This window comes from Hyla sarda, chromosome 4 (genome assembly GCF_029499605.1).
Source record: "Hyla sarda isolate aHylSar1 chromosome 4, aHylSar1.hap1, whole genome shotgun sequence".
NCBI lineage: Eukaryota > Metazoa > Chordata > Amphibia > Anura > Hylidae > Hyla > Hyla sarda.
Genome location: NC_079192.1, coordinates 322,167,516 through 322,183,857, shown reverse-complemented (window position 1 = coordinate 322,183,857; position 16,342 = coordinate 322,167,516). Strand labels below are relative to the sequence as shown.

Here is a 16,342-nt window from a genome sequence, read left to right as displayed (position 1 = left end):
TTTCAATTCCCACTATCGTGGTTTGCCCTTTTAATCAGTAGTAAGTAAAGTATGATCATGAAGCCATGTGTCATTTTATCATTTCTCCTATAGGCAAGAAGAAGGTATCCCCAGATAAAATGGCAGAGATGCAAGCACGGATTGATGAAGAAAGGAAGGCACTGGAAGCAAAACTGGACATGGAAGAAGAAGAACGGAATAAAGCTAGAGCAGAGCTGGAGAAAAGGGAGAAAGATCTGCTTAAGGCCCAGTAAGTATTCTAGAGAGTGCAGTCCTTTCCTTTTGCCGGTTCAATTGTCTGGACAATATATATCTTTATTTATTTTTAGCCAAGTGCACACAGTAATCGATTAAAGGGGTATTCTGCTGCTCAGTATTTGGAACAAACTGTTCTGAACGCTGGCGCTGGCAGCTCGTGACGTCATAGCCCCGCCCCTCATGGCATCACTCCCCACCCCCTCAATGCAAGTCTATGGGAGGGGGCGTGACGGTAGTCACGCCCCCTCACATAGACTTGCATTGAGGGGCCGGGGCGTGACGTCATGATGGAGCGGGGGTATGACGTCACGAGCTTTCGGAACAGTTTGTCCCAAACGCCGAGCAGCGGAGTACCCCTTTAAATCCCACTTCTTATCTTTTGAATGGGAAAATCAGGAACCAGATAACCTGCTATACAGGAGTGAGAAACTGGGACAGGTAGAGAATGTACTGAAAAGAAACAAACATATTTTTTACTAGTTGTGGTTGAATATAAAATATTAGCGTAATGCCACATTGTACTTGCGATATTTTAAGGGTATTAATCCATGGCCGAACCCCTAGGCTTCCAGCACTTCAGTATATGTGTAGAAATATAGCCACGGTGCATATTGCAAACAGCCTTTTAATCATGTCAACTACCAGGACCCCACAATTGTATTGTGGGGTATTAAATGGGTGACATGGGGAGCCCCCTCCCCTGTCAGACGTGTAGATGCAGCGGTCTTGCTGACAGCAGCTTCCAAAGGGTTTAAAATAAATAAATAAAAAGGCCCCAAGATGATATAACAGTCTCCTAGGACTGTATCCACCTTTTCCAGCCCAAGGGAGCACCTGAAAGCTGAACTCATTTCTGCAGGCTAAAGTCCGCAACCGCCGAGCCGAGAGGTTCGTGCAGAATCGAATCACTGTAACTTCGCTCATCTCTAATTATTTTGCACAGAATCATTCAGATGCAGTAAGGATGTGTGTTTTCTGTGCATTCTAAATCTTTAATGTTTTTTTTTTTTTTTCTTTTGCTAATTTCTGCATATAGCAATAAGACAAGAAATCTGCAATATATTCAGTAAATCCATAATGGATAGAATTTGACCACATTTTCGCATGATATGTATACATTTCTTATTTAAAGGGGTACTCTGCCCCTAGACATCTTATCCCCTATCCAAAGGATAGGGGATAAGATGTCAGATCGCCGGGGACCCCGGAGATCGCTGCTGCAGCACCCCGCTATCATTACCCCCGAGATCGCTCTGCACGTAATGACGGGCAATACAGGGGCCGGAGCGTCGTTACGTCACGGCTCCTCCCCTCGTGACGTCACGGCCCGCCCCCGTCAATACAAGTCTATGGGAGGGGGCGTGGCGGTCGTCAAGCCCCCTGCCATAGACTTGCATTAAGGGGACGGGCCGTGATGTCATGAGGGGCGGAGCCATGATGTCATGCTGCTGCGGCCCCTGTATTGCCCGTCATTACGCACAGAGCAGACTTGCTCTGTGCAGTAATGATGGCGGGGTGCCGCAGCGGCGATCCCCGGGGTCCCCAGCAGCGGGACCACGGCGATCTAACATCCAAAGGATAGGGTATAAGATGCCAGGGGCGGGGTACCCCTTTAACAATAGAATCTCGGCACTGAATTCACCACATGGCAATAAAAATAAATTGCCCAGCAATGACTATTTCATTTCCTGACAGCTCTTTTTCTCACATTACTTACTCAGCATTTTTTTTTGTATCTTTTATAGTCCAAGATAATTCTTGATGGTTTCCTTTGTATACTTTTAAGACTGAAGTGGTTTTTATTGTTATCTTTGTCATCAGATAGCTAATTCTGGTGTCTCTGATGATAAAAGTAAATAAATGCAAATGTCTGTGTGATGGAGACACTGATTCCAGTACAGTCGTCCTCTTGCGTGCTCATGTGCTGTAAGTTATTGATATTTATGAATTGCCAACTACCCATTTGCCTACTGCTGATGGATGGCTTTTTGCCTGTGCATAGTATATGGAGGAAAGTTGGAAAACAGCGTCAGAAGCACTGAGATCTACGTGTTACTATACTCAAGAACTACTATTTGAATTACAATGTAACTTCCATTTTTATTTTTATTTTTAAAAACTGGGCCCAAACTGGTTTAAAGTAGAGTTTACATGTGAAAGTAGATGTTTTATAAGGAAGTAGCGGAGTACCCGGCATTACCCGGTTTTTCCTACATAATCCTTGTGAGGAAGGAAAAGCAACATAGGAGGAAGTACTTGTCCTCACATCCCGACCTTACATCCTGCCCTCATATCCCATCCTCAGGTGGGGCTGAGTTGTGGTGAAGAGATTGTATGCTTAAAATAGGAGGAGGCATGGTTTTGTGGAAGTGGGCACGATTTGCAAGCCAGACAGACCAATGCACGAAAAGGGTAGAATATAAAAGGGGTGTGGCTTAAATGATGGATGTGGCTTTGCTAGATGGGATGTGGCCGGACTGACACAGAGATGCAGAGCTTGGAGTAAGGGACTGGAAGTCCTATATACTTGCATAGTACATAAAACAAAAACCCCATCATAGTACATAAAACAAAAGCCCTATTACCTAAGGGGGTAGGTTAATTTAGCAATCATATATTTTTATTTGACATAAGCGTAATGTGTACTAAGTTTTTTTTATTTTAAAATATATCCAGCCATTTGAAAGTTATACTGGAACATACATTTCCCATAGACTTGCATGGGACTTTAAACAAAAACATCGACCCTCACAAAATGTTTGTAGTTTGCATATATGTAACGTGTATCACGTTTTATCGAAATATGTTTAGCCGTTTGGAAGGGATGCTGGAACATACACACACATACATACACACTATGGGGAGATTTATCAAAACCGGTGTAGAGGGAGAGCAGTGCAGTTGGGGCAACCAATCAGCTTGCTTCTTTAATTTATAAAGAGATCTGTGGAAAATTAAAGAAGCGATCTGATTGGTTACAATGGGCAACAGCACCACTCTTCCTCTACACAGATTTTGATTTTTATACATATAGATGGTGAAATTGTGTACATCTCCTTTTAAAATATACTTACTACCTTTTCTTGTAGACAGGAACACCAGTCGCTCCTCGAAAAGCTGTCCGCTTTGGAGAAAAAGGTTATCGTCGGAGGAGTAGATTTGCTGGCCAAGGCAGAGGAACAGGAAAAACTCTTGGATGAATCAAATCAGGAGCTTGAACAGCGGAGAAGGCGGGCAGAGAAACTGCGAAAGGAGTTGGAAGAAAAGGAGGTTTGTGGTTAAGAGTAGCGTCTGAATATAAGTCTTCTGAATGTATAATGGGCAAAGCATCTACAATAATAGTATTTTTATTATTGTTGTTATAATTCAGTATAACTTGCCCAGCATGCTGCTTTTTCTATGGCACATGCGTAATCCTCACCTCAGTGGCTTTTATTTTAAATGTTTATTTACTTAAAGGGATTATGAGGTCCTTTAAAACTCATGCAATAACTCTTACTTGGGCAATGTAGTATAGAAAAGTTAAAGTGTAACTGTCGTTAGCAAAAACTTTTTATATATTGTAGATAATACGATTATATGTATATTTTTGGCCCTGCAGCTATTGTTTTTGAGTTTCTACAAGGAGTTTAAATACAGGAAGTGTGGGTGGGACAAGCAGGGCTCAGTGCAGGCTCCAGGCCCTGCTTGTCCTCAGTGCACAGGGCCCTGCTTGTCCTCAGTGCACAGGGCCCTGCTTGTCCTCAGTGCACAGGGCCCTGCTTGTCCTCAGTGCACAGGGCCCTGCTTGTCCTCAGTGCACAGGGCCCTGCTTGTCCTCGGTGCACAGGGCCCTGCTTGTCCTCGGTGCACAGGGCCCTGCTTGTCCTCGGTGCACAGGGCCCTGCTTGTCCTCGGTGCACAGGGCCCTGCTTGTCCTCGGTGCACAGGGCCCTGCTTGTCCTCGGTGCACAGGACCCTGCTTGTCCTCGGTGCACAGGGCCCTGCTTGTCCTCGGTGCACAGAGCCCTGCTTGTCCTCGGTGCACAGAGCCCTGCTTGTCCTCCCACACCTTCTGTATTTGGACTCCTCACAGAGACACACAGAGAATAGCTGTAAGGGGGAAATATACATATTTTAAGCAATGTATATTAGAAATATACATATAATGGTATGATCTACATTATATAAAGTTTTTTTTTATAATGACAGGTACACTTTAAACATTCTTGTCCATAAAAGAACAACTGAGGATAGGACATCACTTTTAAAGGGGTTCCCCTTCTCTATGCATTTGGAAGTTTTATAAATTCTCCTTCTTATATCTTTGTTCTCTTTTTCACAGCAAGAACGGCTAGATATTGAGGAGAAATACACAAGTTTACAGGAGGAGGCACAGGGCAAAACCAAAAAACTGAAGAAAGTGTGGACAATGTTAATGGCAGCAAAATCTGAGGTTTGTAAATTAGTCAACATCAGTTTATGTATTCGGCTGTTGCAAAGCTACAACTCCTAGTATGAACGGACAGACATTGTCTTACATAAGTCTTACATTACAAGAAAGTTAACCACTTCCCATGCACTGCCTTGTAAATACTTGTCGACTCTTACTGGGCTTTGTGCAGCACCTCCATAAATTTACAGTGGGTGTAGCAGCAATTGGGTCCCGCACAGTGCAACGAGTCTTCAGATTGGGCTGCTGCTTCTCATTGATTCAGGCTCCGACGGGATCATGGCCATAATGTTGCGGCAATACTTTCCTGGACCTCTTGCCAAGAGAATGATCGGATTAGGTTGTTTTTTGCAGATAATTTACTAGAACGTATTGGGGTATATTTACTATTGCATATGCGCCTGAATTCTGGTGTAATATGTGCCAGAAAAAAACTTGACTTAAGCCATATATATTATGAGTTTTAGACACTTTTTCCAGATTGACAAAAGGGGTGTGACATCTGTAAAAGGAGGCATGGCTTATCATGTAACACTGTGCCAATAAGCTTACTGTCTGAGGTAGTATCCACCTTTGACAGATAGGAGTTGCTACATTACTGCGGACATGCACAGTGAGTGGGACATAACGCTGGTACCTGACACCTGCTATGCAAGTGCTTTATATACAATATGTATCTAGGCTAGGAGAAGCTAGGGCCGGCACTGATATAACAAGCGAAAACAACTACACTATGCATGGGGATCAGAAAAAAAGGTAGCTATAAGTAAAATTCGGGTGCATAACCTATTGAAGATAGCATTATTCCAGCATCTTCAAAACATGCCCAGGGGGGATTAGGGGAGTCCGTGGTCAACACAGGGCTGACTGACTGGTGGAGAGGCGAGGCTGACGTCTGTTTCGCGATTGCCCTCTTTCTCAAAGCCCCTGAGAAAGCGACCAACCGTGAAATGGACGTCAGCCTCTCCACCAGTGGCTTTGAGAAAGCGGGCAACCACGAAACGGACATCAGCCTTTCCACCAGTCAGTCAGCCCTGTACTGACAACGGACCCCCCTAATCCCCCTTGGGCAGGTTTTTAAGATTTTGGAATAAAACTGTATTTTCTTTTATACGGATCGGGTTAGTGCTATTTTGGGGCTCACCACAATATAATATATAGATGTGGGTGCAACTCAGTGCAATACATCATACTACCAAAAAACAGCTGCCACTGAAAACAAGATGCACTCCACTAGATTTACAACAATATCTTTATTGGTACAAAATAGCAGATCAAGTTACTGAAGCTACTGAAGATGTAATATTAATAAATAGTGTTGGCTCAATGTGGCTACAAAAGACAAAATAAGGGCACAGAAAACACCACAATAATGTAACATGAAAAATAATTCTATCTAGAATACAATGATAGCCTTAAGATACTGCCCTATTGCCAATATACATTACCACACATAAGATGTACTCCACACGAGCCAGCGACACAGATGCTGTGACAGAGGACGGGGTCACTAAATCCCACGCATTCCGTCGCAAAGCGACTTCCTCAGGGGTGTTATTATTGTGGTGTTTTCTGTGCCCTTATTTTGTCTTTTGTAGCCACATTGAGCCGACACTATTTATTAATATTACATCTTCAGTAGGAAGGGGTCATTTACCCGGAGCAGGGGGTCATGGCCCTGCTCTGAGGCTGTGTTGTGGCTCTTTAGGAGCCTTTTAAAGGGTTTTAATATTTCTGTTAACTTGATCTGCTATTTTGTACCAATAAAGATATTGTTGTAAATCTAGTGGAGTGCATCTTGTTTTCAGTGGCAGCTGTTTTTTGGTTGTATTACAATATGTATCTGAAGTTTGTCATATGCATTTGTTGTTGTTATGTTAAATTACACTATGAAGTGTGTTTCAAGTGTAACAGTCACTTTAAATAAACATTTTACATGTTGTAAACTCCATTAAAGAGTGAAAAAACAAATGCCCTGTGACTGCTAGCTAACATCTGAGTTTTTGACCTAAAAAAACTTCCATACCAAGGGTATCGCTCTTATCTTTTTTTCTTTTTTTTTTAAACAAAAGCGCAGAGTGTAATCCCAACCTAATCCCAACCTAACATAGTCAAAAATGCACCCTTAGAGAAAATGTAGTTGAGTACATCCTCAGTATTTCATGTTGTGTCCCCTCAACATAACAAAATAAATAACACACAGCCATCAATGTCTAAACCTTGGCAATAAGAGGGAGTACACCCCTTAGTGAAAATGGCCAAATTGGACCCAATTAGCCATTTTTCCTCCCTGGTGGCATGTGACTTTTTAGTGCACGCTCTCATACATCTGTTTCCCTAGACAACCTCTTGATATAATGCTGAGTGCTGTCAGCATTGTTGCAGAGGTTAAAAGAGTGGGGGGTCAGCCTGTTAGTGCTCAGACCATGCACCAGACACTGCATCAAATTGGTCTGCATGGCTATCGTCAGAGAAGGAAGCCTCTTCTAAAGATAAAGCACAAGAAAGCACGGAAACAGTTTGCTGAAGCCAAGCAGATTAAGGACATGGATTACTGGAACCATTTCCTGTGATCCAATGAGACAGATAAGATTTTATCACTTAAGGAGGACCTGTAGTCAGTATAAAAATAAAGTTTTTATACATTTTTATAACCTCGGATTCCCTGATTCCAATGCTGTTTTTATTTTTTGCAAGGCTTCCCCCATTCACGAGATCCATCTCCCTGAATAGTCACATGGGTGTGAACTTTAAAAAAAAAAAAAAAAAAAAAAAAAAGGAAGTGAATGTTAGGCTTAGAGGGTATGAATGGGGTAGTGCCATGAATCAGGCTCATGGGGATGTAAATATTAGGTTGAGGGGAAGTGAATCAGGCTGCACCGAGCTTGATAGCCTCTTTAAATGGTAAGCGTTGCTTTGATTCTGAAAGTTTAACTGGCTTCCCACGAAAATTGTCAGTCTGTATCCATGTGTGTGAAAGGGGAAGTTGGAGAGAGGGACTGTGTATCCTGACAGCCTTTGTAAAACTTTGGGGGAGTAAGTCAATATAAAGCTGTCGGACGTAACCACATATACCCCCTTATGAATGATGCCTTTCCTAGAATTCTGTAGGTTTCAAAAGGTCTGAGTTCCTTCAGTGTTCAGATAAGTCCCCAAGTTTTATTACTTTTGTTTGGGAGGCACTTCGTTTTATTCTCTCTAACAGCACTTTTCAATATTCTGATCAGTGGTATCGGCAGGACACCGGCACCCCGATGGGGACCCCAGTGTCCTGCACATATGCAAATCTTTTCTTGTCTTGGACTTTTCAAGTCCAAATATGTATATACATCACGTAATCCTTTCACACAGTACATCAAATCCTACATAAGATTTGTGGACAATATTTGGTCGGGAAAGGAGTCACAATTTTTGGAATTTGTGAACTATTTGAATGAAAGCAACAATGAAAATATGAGCTTTACGGGTCCGTATGGAGGAGGCTCCATTAAATTCCTTGATGTACGGCTTAATATTGTTGCAGGTGATATTGTAAGCGAAGGCTACTTTGCTTTATTTTGATAGCTCACATCTGAATGCAGTGAAAAAAGGAATCCTGTATGGGCAGTTTATAAGGCTGAAAAGAATTAATCAAAGTGAGACTACCTATAAAGAATAAGCAGACGAGCTAGAAACCAGATTAAAAGAGAGACATTGCCCAGAAGAATAATACACGCAGGGAGAAAGAAAGAAGACATGAGAGATAGGAATGAAATGATATTAAAGAAAAATCTGGATAAAAAAAGTAAGAAAGACCTGTTTACTTTTACCTTCAACAATTCTCCTATGAATAGTCATTGAACAGGCAGTGCGAAAAAATTGGTATATATTAGAAAGTGATGAAGATTTAAGTGTAATAGCTAAAAGAAAACCATTAGTAGCATATCGTAAAAATAAAACCATAGACGTGTTGAAGAGTAGTGCTCAAAAATGTTCAAGAAAGAAAGAGTCATGGTTAACTAATTTGATTCCAAAGGGTAATTTACAGTGTAAATTTTGCAACTTTTGCAAGTACAATCTCAGTGCCAAGAATGGGAGCAGTTGTCCACACAGTAAATGAGCTTATTACCTGCCACTCAAAATATATGTACGTAACTTTTTGCCCATGTGGATATTATTACGTGGGCAGCTCAGGATTCGTATTAGAGAGCATTTTTATTCCTTCCGCACAGGGAAGGGAGCACCTTGTCTCTTGTCCCATGTGAATGATGTCCACGGAGGAAACCCTGAGGTTCTTAGGTTTGGTGGGATAGAGCAAGTAGAGACTAACCTCATAGTCGTTATGTCATGATGTCACGTGAGGTGTTGGTATTGGTGATTGGTTGTTTAGATAGCACCTGTATAAGTGTTTGTACACTCTATAATGAAGTTGAGGCCAGTTGAAGCACATCAGTGTGCGAAACAGTGCTGTCTCTTTGTGGTGGCTGCCTCCGAGACTGGTACGTGACGTCACACCCACACCCTCTAGTGATGTCTTGCCACGCCCGCTTCATTCATGTCTATGGGAGGGGGGACATGGCCAACTCTCCCCCTCCCATAGACATGAATGGAGGGGGTGTGGTGTGACATTACTAGGGAGCGTGGGTGTGACGTCACATCCCCATCTCAGAGGCAGCGCCCAACACAGAATGCCGGGGGCTGCACAGAGATCGCGGGGGTCCCGAGCGGCAGAACCCCTGCGATCATACATCTTATGTCCTATCCTTTGGATAGGGGATAAGATGTATAAAGCCAGAATACCCCTTTAAAGCCGAGAACAGAAATGGGTGTGAAGTGGGACTGTGCAGAGCTGCAATTGGGATCAAGGCAGGGGAGTGCAGGTTTTTGTTGGTTTTCAGTCCAGTCTGGCAAACTCTAAGGGCACATTTACATTACAGAGTGGCGAGAAGAATTTTGCTCAGAAATTCCAGTGCAGTAGCCACCCATTATTTTCAATGGGATTCTGCAGCACCGTGCACACTGCTTAATTTTTTCCGCCACGAAAATTTCACCATTTCTCCAAACGTCCTCAGTAATTGGAAAAACCATCTTTTTCACCCCAACACCCGCAACATTTCAACCCTGGCACAAGACTTTTTAACGTTAGGATGTTCAGTATACATAGTGGGTGTATAAGAGCTGTGATATAATTAATTGACATCATGGACATCAACATCTGATGTATTACAATATATATCCTTTGTGTCAGAGCAATGCATAACGGTTTATGAAGTGGAACCAGTAGCAATAAGCTGGTCACTGAATCGGCTTCAATATCAGATGTATTGAGATACCCCTTTAAGCTTTGTACAATAAAACTGTTACAAATGAATATGCCTCTTGCACATTTGACGTCTACAGAGAATTATGCACTCGGTTACTTTGATTGAGATCTGACATGAAATCATGTCTCAGAATAGGAAATTGGTTCATTGTGCACATTTCTTCCAGATAGTCCAAAAATACATTCGTGTAATGTCAGGAATGATTATTCTCATGATAGGAAGTGATGGCATATTGTTAGATTTCACTGTACAGTACTACTCACACCCGCCCACAGTACATGGTAGGGAAGTGATGGCATATTGTTAGACTTCCCTGTATAGCAGCACTCCCACCCCTCCCATCGTAATGCAACCTAACTCCATACAATCCAGTGACCAGTGGGAGTCTGATGTTCTTGTCATAACATATGTAGCATAAATAGGATACAGTATGTGCGTGTATATACCATGATATGCAAAAATAATAATAAAAGTTATATTTAGATGTTTAAAAATGTCCTCAAGTAAATACAAAATGCTACTTATATTGAAGATAAATCTTTTTATTTTGTTTGTTTTTTAATTCTTAGACAATTTTTTTATACATTGTTAACAACCATAAGAAGGAAAAAAGAAACTTATTCTTAACATTATACCCATTCTAAGTCCCCCCCCACCCCAAAAAAAAAAAAAATTTAAAAACCCTCTCATTGGGACTCCTATCTAATGTATTCAAGACAAATTTTTAACAATTTCTATCCATTCCTTTACATTTGGAGTGGATGATTGGCTTCAAGGAGACCCGGCTCGTGGCGCTAATCGACCAAACAGGTATATTGAGTTAAAAGAGGATTTATTGACCAGAATGCAATGCGTTTCGCTGCGCATGCGCAGCGAAACACGTTGCATTCTGGTCAATAAATCCTCTTTTAAGTCAACATACCTGTTTGGTCGATTAGCGCCGCGAGCCGGGTTGAAGCCAATCATCCATTACCGTACTTACTCCGGAGGGCAGCAGACGACCTACTTATATACCCATTCCTTTGTTGTGTATGTGTTTACACAACCACCCAGGGTGAGCTGTTCATTTATATACTAATCTTACTATCTGGGTCCAAACAATATTATTCTATGGAGCGCTTACTTCCCTATCTTTACATTTGGAGGACTAGTAGAGAACCATTTTCTAATAATAAAGTCTAGCGCAAAACAGAGCTTTCTGTATCTTAACGTTTAAATCTTTTGTAATCTTCAGCCCAATATTGGTCCCTACAATAGCAATTAGTGGGGTCAGAGATAATCTAATGTTCCATTTTCTTCAAAATTTCCAAACAGACCTTGCCCCAGAAGTCTTGAATTTCTACACACGACCATAACATATGACGGAAGTCTTCTCCTGCAACCGAGCATCTTGGACAACTATCGGATTTTTTCTTACCAATTTTGAATAATAACACCGGAGTGTAATATATTCTGTATTGAACTGTAAAATGTTATGATTATTATTAAGTTTCACCTGGTGAATCCTTTTATATATTATTTCCCACTTTTCCTGGGTTATCACATCCCGATCTTTTTGCCACATCCTAATACTACCATGTTTCAAATCATGTTTCAGAGCTGAGTTTAATGCTCTATATATACTAGAAATTACATTTTTTACATAAAGTTAGTCAACAGTTCAAAAAATCTTTATCTTTATTCCAAACCTCTATCGCCCATGTGAAAAGGCTAATCTGCACCCACCAAATCTAACAAAACTGGTTGTTCTTCATTTGCGATGATTCTTTTACATCACTGTTATGGAATCCTGTCTCACTCGTCTTTGCAAAATTGCTTTAATTTGGCGACATTGAAGGGTTTCAGAGCATGAACTACGTGTTTCAGGGCTTGCCACTGAATCTATGTGGTATTCGGGTCAGGGCTTTCACTTGGCCACTTCAAGACTTTTTAGTGTGTTTTGCCTACAAATGATGAATGTCCTGCACTTTTTCTAGATGGCCGACCTGCAACAAGAACACCAAAGAGAAATAGAGGGGTTGTTGGAGAATATTAGGCAGCTGAGTCGTGAGCTTCGACTTCAGATGATCATCATCGATAACTTTATTCCACAAGAATATCAGGTAACCTATCCATTGGATTGTTCAGTTTTCAACCCAACCCCCTCTGCAGTTGGGGTTCGGTGCATTGTATCAGCATGTAAACTTTGGCAAAGCTTCTTCATATTTTAGGGCAGGGTTTCCCAACCGTGGTGGCACAAACTCTTACAAAATTAGAACTCCCAGCATGCGATAGTTTTGGGAAGCACTTTTTAAGGGCAGGGTCACTCAGGACGTATGCGCAGCGTACTTGATGCTGCGGATACACCCATGGCAGTCAGAGGGACTGCAGAGTGAGCTCCCGCCTGCGACAGGGTAGCTCTGGGTGTCTGCCTTTAGCAGTGGATTTCTACAGTGGGAAATCCCCCACTACAAGCGGACACACAGAGCTACCTGGCCCCAGCCGGAAGCTCGCTCTGCAGTCTCCGTGACTGCCATCGGCGCATCCTCAGCATAAGATACCGTATATACTCGAGTATAAGCCGACCCGAGTATAAGCCGAGACCCCTAATTTCAACCCAAAATCCCAGGAAAAGTTATTGACTCGAGTATAAGCCTAGGGTGGGAAATACATCATCCCCCCCTGTCATCATCCAGACCCCCGTCATTAACATCCTCATCATCATCACCGCCTGTCATCATCCAGACCCTCATCATCATCACCTGTCATCATCCCCTTGTCATCATCCCCACCCCCCTTCATCATCCCCACCCCCCTTCATCATCCCCTTGTAATCATCCCACACCCCCCCTTCATCATCCCCTTGTCATCATCCCAAACCCCCCCCTTCATCATCCCCTTGTCATCATCCCCACCCCCCTTCATCATCCCACACCCCTCCCTTCATCATCCTCTTCTCATCATCCGCCCTCAGTGGTGTTCAACCTGCGGACCTCCAGAGGTTTCAAAACTACAACTCCCAGCAAGCCCGGGCAGCCATCGGCTGTCCGGGCTTGCTGGGAGTTGTAGTTTTGAAACCTCCGGAGGTCCGCAGGTTGAAGACCACTGCGGCCTTCGACATCCTCCAGCCCCCTCTCACCCCCTTTAGTTCTGTACAGTACTCACCTCCACTCGGCGCTGGTCCGGTGCTGCAGGGCTGTCCGGTGAGGAGGTCGTCCGGTGGGATAGTGGTTCCGGGCTGCTATCTTCACTGGGGGCGCCTCTTCTCCGCGCTTCCGGCCCGGAATAGAGGCGTTGCCTTGACAATGACGCAGAAGTACGTTGGCAATGAACGTACCTCTGCGTCGTTGTCAAGGCAACGTGACTATTCTGGGGCCGGGCCCGAAACGCTTAGAAGAGGCCTCCCCGGTGAAGATAGCAGCCCGGAACCACTATCCCACCGGACCACCTCCTCTCCGGACAGTCCTGCAGCACCGGACCAGCGCCGAGCGGGGGTGAGTACTGTACAGAACTAAAGGGGGGTGAGAGGGGGCTGGAGGATGTCGAAGGCCGCAGTGGTCTTCAACCTGCGGCCCTCCGGAGGTTTCAAAACTACAACTCCCAGCAAGCCTGGACAGCCGATGGCTGCCCGGGGTTGCTGGGAGTTGTAGTTTTGAAACCTCTGGAGGTCCGCAGGTTGAAGACCACTGCGGGTCGAGAGTTGACTTGAGTATAAGCCGAGGGGGGTGTTTTCAGCACGAAAAATCGTGCTGAAAAACTCGGCTTATACTCGAGTATATACGGTAAGCTTCGGATGTGCCCAGTGTGACCCTGCCCTTAGGGTATCATATCAGGTTTGTTTTCTTTAGAAGCACATGAGTTTCCTATATGAACAAAGCTGAAGGAGTGCACCAAAACGTATGTAGGGTCCTACAAGGCCATTCATCCTCAGCTTATATTGGGGGAAAAAGGGATATGCAAAAAGGGTCTTGCACTACAGCACATTTTGTTTTAGTGTATGGGCGCATGTATTTCTGAAGTGCTTAAAGGAGTACTCCAGGTAAAGTTATGCAGATTTCTAATTACTTTTATTAAAAATCTTAGTCCTTCCAGTACTTATCAGCTGGTTTATACTACAGAGAAAGTTGTCTAGATCTTTCCAGTCTGACCACAGTGCTCTCTGCTGCTACCTCTGTCCATGCCAGAAACTGTCCAAAGCAGGGGCAAATCCCCATAACAAACCTCTCCTGCTCTCGATAGTTCCTGACACAGACAGAGGTGTCAACAGAGAGCACTGTGGTCAGACTGGAAATAACAACTCAACTTCCTCTGGAGCATACAGAAGCTGATAAGTACTGAAAGGCTTTGTTAAACATGAGTAATTTACAAATCTGTATAACTTTCTAAAAATGTATTTATTTATTGTTTAAACCCACCTCAGTAATACAATATTTCAAGCCTACAGTGGTGAGAAAAATGTAGCACATTCCATGTAGAGGTATTTATTTTTGGGGGGAGATGGGATTTGTTTTTTCAGTATACAGACATATATGACACTGAAAATTGACTTTGTAATAATTTATTAAACAAAAAATTCCTCTTTATACCATAAAATTACTACCGTATATACTCGAGTATAAGCCGACCCGAGTATAAGCCGAGACCCCTAATTTCAACCCAAAATCCCAGGAAAAGTTATTGACTCGAGTATAAGCCTAGGGTGGGAAATACCTCATCCCCCCCCTGTCATCATCCAGACCCGTCATTAACATCCTCATCATCCCCTTGTCATCATCCCACACATCCCCCCTTCATCATCCCCTTGTCATCATCCCACACATCCCCTTATCATCCCACACATCCCCCCTTCATCATCCCCTTGTCATCATCCCACACATCCCCTTATCATCCCACACATCCCCCCTTCATCATCCCCTTGTCATCATCCCACACATCCCCTTATCCCACACATCCCCCCTTCATCATCCCGTTGTCATCATCCCACACATCCCCTTATCCCACACATCCCCCCTTCATCATCCCCTTGTCATCATCCCACACATCCCCCCTTCATCATCCCCTTGTCATCATCCCACACATCCCCTTATCATCCCACACATCCCCCCTTCATCATCCCCTTGTCATCATCCCACACATCCCCTTATCATCCCACACATCCCCCCTTCATCATCCCCTTGTAATCATCCCACACCCCCCCCTTCATCATCCCCACACCCCCCCCCCCCTTCATCATCCTCTTCTCATCATTCGCCCTCAGTGGTCTTCAACCTGCGGACCTCCAGAGGTTTCAAAACTACAACTCCCAGCAAGCCCGGGCAGCCATCGGCTGTCCGGGCTTGCTGGGAGTTGTAGTTTTGAAACCTCCGGAGGTCCGCAGGTTGAAGACCACTGCGGCCTTCAACATGCGGACCTCCAGAGGTTTCAAAACTACAACTCCCAGCAAGCCCGGGCAGCCATCGGCTGTCCGGGCTTGCTGGGAGTTGTAGTTTTGAAACCTCCGGAGGTCCGCAGGTTGAAGACCACTGCGGCCTTCAACATCATCCAGCCCCCTATCACCCCCTTTAGTTCTGAGTACTCACCTCCGCTCGGCGCTGGTCCGGTCCTGCAGGGCTGTCCGGTAAGGAGGTGGTCCGGTGAGGAGGTGGTCCGGGCTGCTATCTTCACCGGGGGCGCCTCTTCTCCGCGCTTCCGGCCCGGAATAGAGCCGTTGCCTTGACAACGACGCATCTGCGTCGTTGTCAAGGCAACGTGACTATTCTGAGGCCGGGCCCGAAGCGCTTAGAAGAGGCCTCCCCGGTGAAGATAGCAGCCCGGAACCACTATCCCACCGGACCACCTCCTTACCGGACAGCCCTGCAGGACCGGACCAGCGCCGAGCGGAGGTGAGTACTCAGAACTAAAGGGGGTGAGAGGGGGCTGGATGATGTTGAAGGCCGCAGTGGTCTTCAACCTGCGGACCTCCGGAGGTTTCAAAACTACAACTCCCAGCAAGCCCGGACAGCCGATGGCTGCCCTGGCTTGCTGGGAGTTGTAGTTTTGAAACCTCTGGAAGTCCGCAGGTTGAAGACCACTGCGGGTGGGGGAGTTCACTCGAGTATAAGCCGAGGGGGGTGTTTTCAGCACGAAAAATCGTGCTGAAAAACTCGGCTTATACTCGAGTATATACGGTATATATATATATATATATATATATATATAGATATAGATATAGATATAGATATAGATATAGATATAGATATAGATATAGATATAGATATAGATATAGATATAGATATAGATATAGATAGATATATATAGATATATAGATATATATACGGTGCAATTTATGGGGAGAAAAAAAACCTGGTATTGCTAGAAATGTCTGAGATCT

At 44.0% G+C, this 16,342-nt stretch overlaps 1 protein-coding gene across 1 annotated transcript in view; it reads left to right on the top strand.

Moving 5' to 3' along the window:
* KIF3A (kinesin family member 3A) overlaps positions 1-16,342 on the top strand; it is an 83,127-nt gene that overhangs the window by 52,861 nt on the left and 13,924 nt on the right. The window contains exons 10-13 of the mRNA XM_056574945.1: positions 94-250; positions 3,348-3,528; positions 4,583-4,693; positions 11,970-12,095. Of these exons, the coding sequence (XP_056430920.1) occupies positions 94-250; positions 3,348-3,528; positions 4,583-4,693; positions 11,970-12,095 (575 nt within the window). The remainder of the gene's footprint in view (positions 1-93; positions 251-3,347; positions 3,529-4,582; positions 4,694-11,969; positions 12,096-16,342) is intronic.